The 2,259-nt window shown below is 30.9% G+C and overlaps 1 protein-coding gene across 1 annotated transcript; it reads left to right on the top strand.

Annotated features, from left to right (window-relative positions):
• The first annotated feature begins 658 nt into the window (after positions 1–658).
• Positions 659–1,891, top strand: LOC107916931 (NEP1-interacting protein-like 1). Its single transcript, XM_016846305.2, has 4 exons — positions 659–885; positions 985–1,136; positions 1,247–1,507; positions 1,592–1,891. The coding sequence occupies exons 1-4, from the start codon at positions 735–737 to the stop codon at positions 1,736–1,738; spliced, it is 711 nt and encodes a 236-aa protein (XP_016701794.1). The 5' UTR covers positions 659–734; the 3' UTR covers positions 1,739–1,891.
• The last annotated feature ends 368 nt before the right edge of the window (positions 1,892–2,259 follow it).

Here is a 2,259-nt window from a genome sequence, read left to right as displayed (position 1 = left end):
ATGATTAAATCAAAATGGTGGCAAATTGATTTAACTAAACATTTTAAACACCACAAATTTAATGTGAGTTTAGGTCTTCTCACCTAATGTTATTAGTATATCTTAAGCTTCTAATTTCTTTATTAGGGAAATCAAGATAAAATTAAAAAGAAACTAAGGGTTTAAATTGAATTATTAATTTTTAAAAGGGACTAAAAATTAATTTTTCCATTTAAATTGAGGGGCTAAAAATTAAATTGAATTATTAATCTAGAAAAAGTTAATATACCATCTAGGAGTTCATGCTTCCTTTTCTTGTATGGCGCTGTAAAAGGTTTCCTATAAGAAACCTAACTGATGACAGTTTCTCGTGAAAATCATGTAAATATATATATTATCCATATCCTTATTTGACAATTTTAATTTCCTTTCTTAACTTAACATTGTCTCGTAAGGGCAATTCAGAATCAGTATTCTCAAACACACAGTAAAATGTCCAAAATTCCAACCCTAAACTCCTTAAATGTCATTTTAGATGTTACATATGACATTGTGAGAATCTAAAATACGTAGCCCCCTCCCCCATTGGATATTTCGTGCATGCATTAGGGGCCTTACTTTACTTGGCCCCTCATTAATGCCGCCTGCTTTCTTGACTCTATAAATGCTTTTCTAAACTTCTTCAAAATCATCTCTTTTTCATTTTCTAAAACATTCAACCAAACAGCCCCCTTCACTGTTTTTTTTTTCTGCCAATGTTAATGGAGTGGTTTTCATGCATAACTGAGGTGCCATTTAGGTGTGGAGACTGGGTTTTTGCTGCAATGAAACATCTTCCAATTGGCTTCTTCATTAGTGTGTTCAAAAGAACCTTCTTTGCTGCTTCCACCTGCACTTTTGCATTAGGTATATATACAAATTATACATATACATATACATATACATATATAGATATATAAACATGTTTTCTTTGAGACTCAACGTTTGTTTGTTTGGTTTTTAAAGGAGGATCTATGGTGGGAACAGTAGTTGGAGCAATGAAAGGACAAACAACAGAAACTGGGTTTTTGAGAGGAGCTGGAATTGGTGCAGTTGCAGGTGCAATCACAGCCGTTCAGTTACTGGAATCATTGGTGGATGGGGAGTCATTATCAAAGGTATATACCTATATGGTAGGATTTTGCTAATTCAAGTTGGGATGAGAAATAAATTCCAGACCACTACCATATTCGTTTTTAACAATGCATTAAATATTATTTTTTTACAGGTAGCTTTATTAGTTAGCTTAGTAAATGGGAAGGTGTTCATTGAATGGGTGAGTCCAGCAGTGTTGAAAGCTTACCAATGGCAAGTAAGTATTAACTCAGTTGAACCAACATATAGAGAAATCTCAGACATTTATGATGTAAATGGAGCAAAAGGCTTGTCCAGACATTGCATTCAAAGGCTTCCACTACATCAGTTTCGTTCCAGTGATGACATCATCATCAAATCAATGGAGGAACCTTGTTGTTCAATTTGCTTACAGGTAAGAACAAATTATAATGAAAAAAATAATCAGAAAACAGTAAAGGAGTGAAATGAGATGTTTGTGTATGTGCTTTTTTTATAGGGTTTAAAGGAAGGAGAAATGGGCAGAAATCTGCCAAGATGTGGCCATAGCTTCCACTTGAACTGCATAGATGAATGGCTAAGCCGACAAGGGACTTGTCCCATGTGTAGAGAACATGTTCTTAATGATGCTTCTCACCAATTGTAAATCATCAAAATTTTGATTTACCACCAACTAGAAAATATGGTGAATTTTTTTTTTTTTTTGGAAATGAAACTGGATGTGGGAGATGATGCAAAGAAAGAAAAAAAGAACAGTTGTATTTATAGATCATTGAATTTGAAACCTTTGATTTGAGCATTGATTGATTTCACTTGTAAAATGTTGTACAACTATTCATTTCAAAACAGAAAAATATTAGACAAACCTTATAAAGTAACTATAAGAGAATCATTTTTAACAAAGTATTAAAAAATTTTAAATTAAATTTTTATGTTTGGGTAAACAATAATTTTAAACTTTTAAGAAATTTCAAACGACTAACTCAAATTTTTTATTCAAATTTCATCTCTTGTTTTTCAAAATTCATTTTATTTTATTATATAATGTTAAATTTTAGTTATTAACGTTTACATCTTTTTTCAATTTAGCCCTTATTTTTTTTATTTTGAATAATTTTTTTAATAAAAAATATTGATTAAAACATTAATTTTTAGTGATGTTGACAT

The sequence above is a fragment of the Gossypium hirsutum genome, chromosome A01 (assembly GCF_007990345.1).
Source record: "Gossypium hirsutum isolate 1008001.06 chromosome A01, Gossypium_hirsutum_v2.1, whole genome shotgun sequence".
NCBI lineage: Eukaryota > Viridiplantae > Streptophyta > Magnoliopsida > Malvales > Malvaceae > Gossypium > Gossypium hirsutum.
This window is presented reverse-complemented; position numbering and strand designations above follow the sequence as displayed.

Bases quoted from the DNA above. Each gene is read 5' to 3' on its own strand.
- LOC107916931 (XM_016846305.2), top strand. From the start codon at position 735: ATGTTAATGGAGTGGTTTTCATGCATAACTGAGGTGCCATTTAGGTGT. The intron at 1,137-1,246 runs GTATATACCTAT...ATTTTTTTACAG, and splicing joins ATGGGGAGTCATTATCAAAG to GTAGCTTTATTAGTTAGCTT. The intron at 1,508-1,591 runs GTAAGAACAAAT...CTTTTTTTATAG, and splicing joins GTTGTTCAATTTGCTTACAG to GGTTTAAAGGAAGGAGAAAT.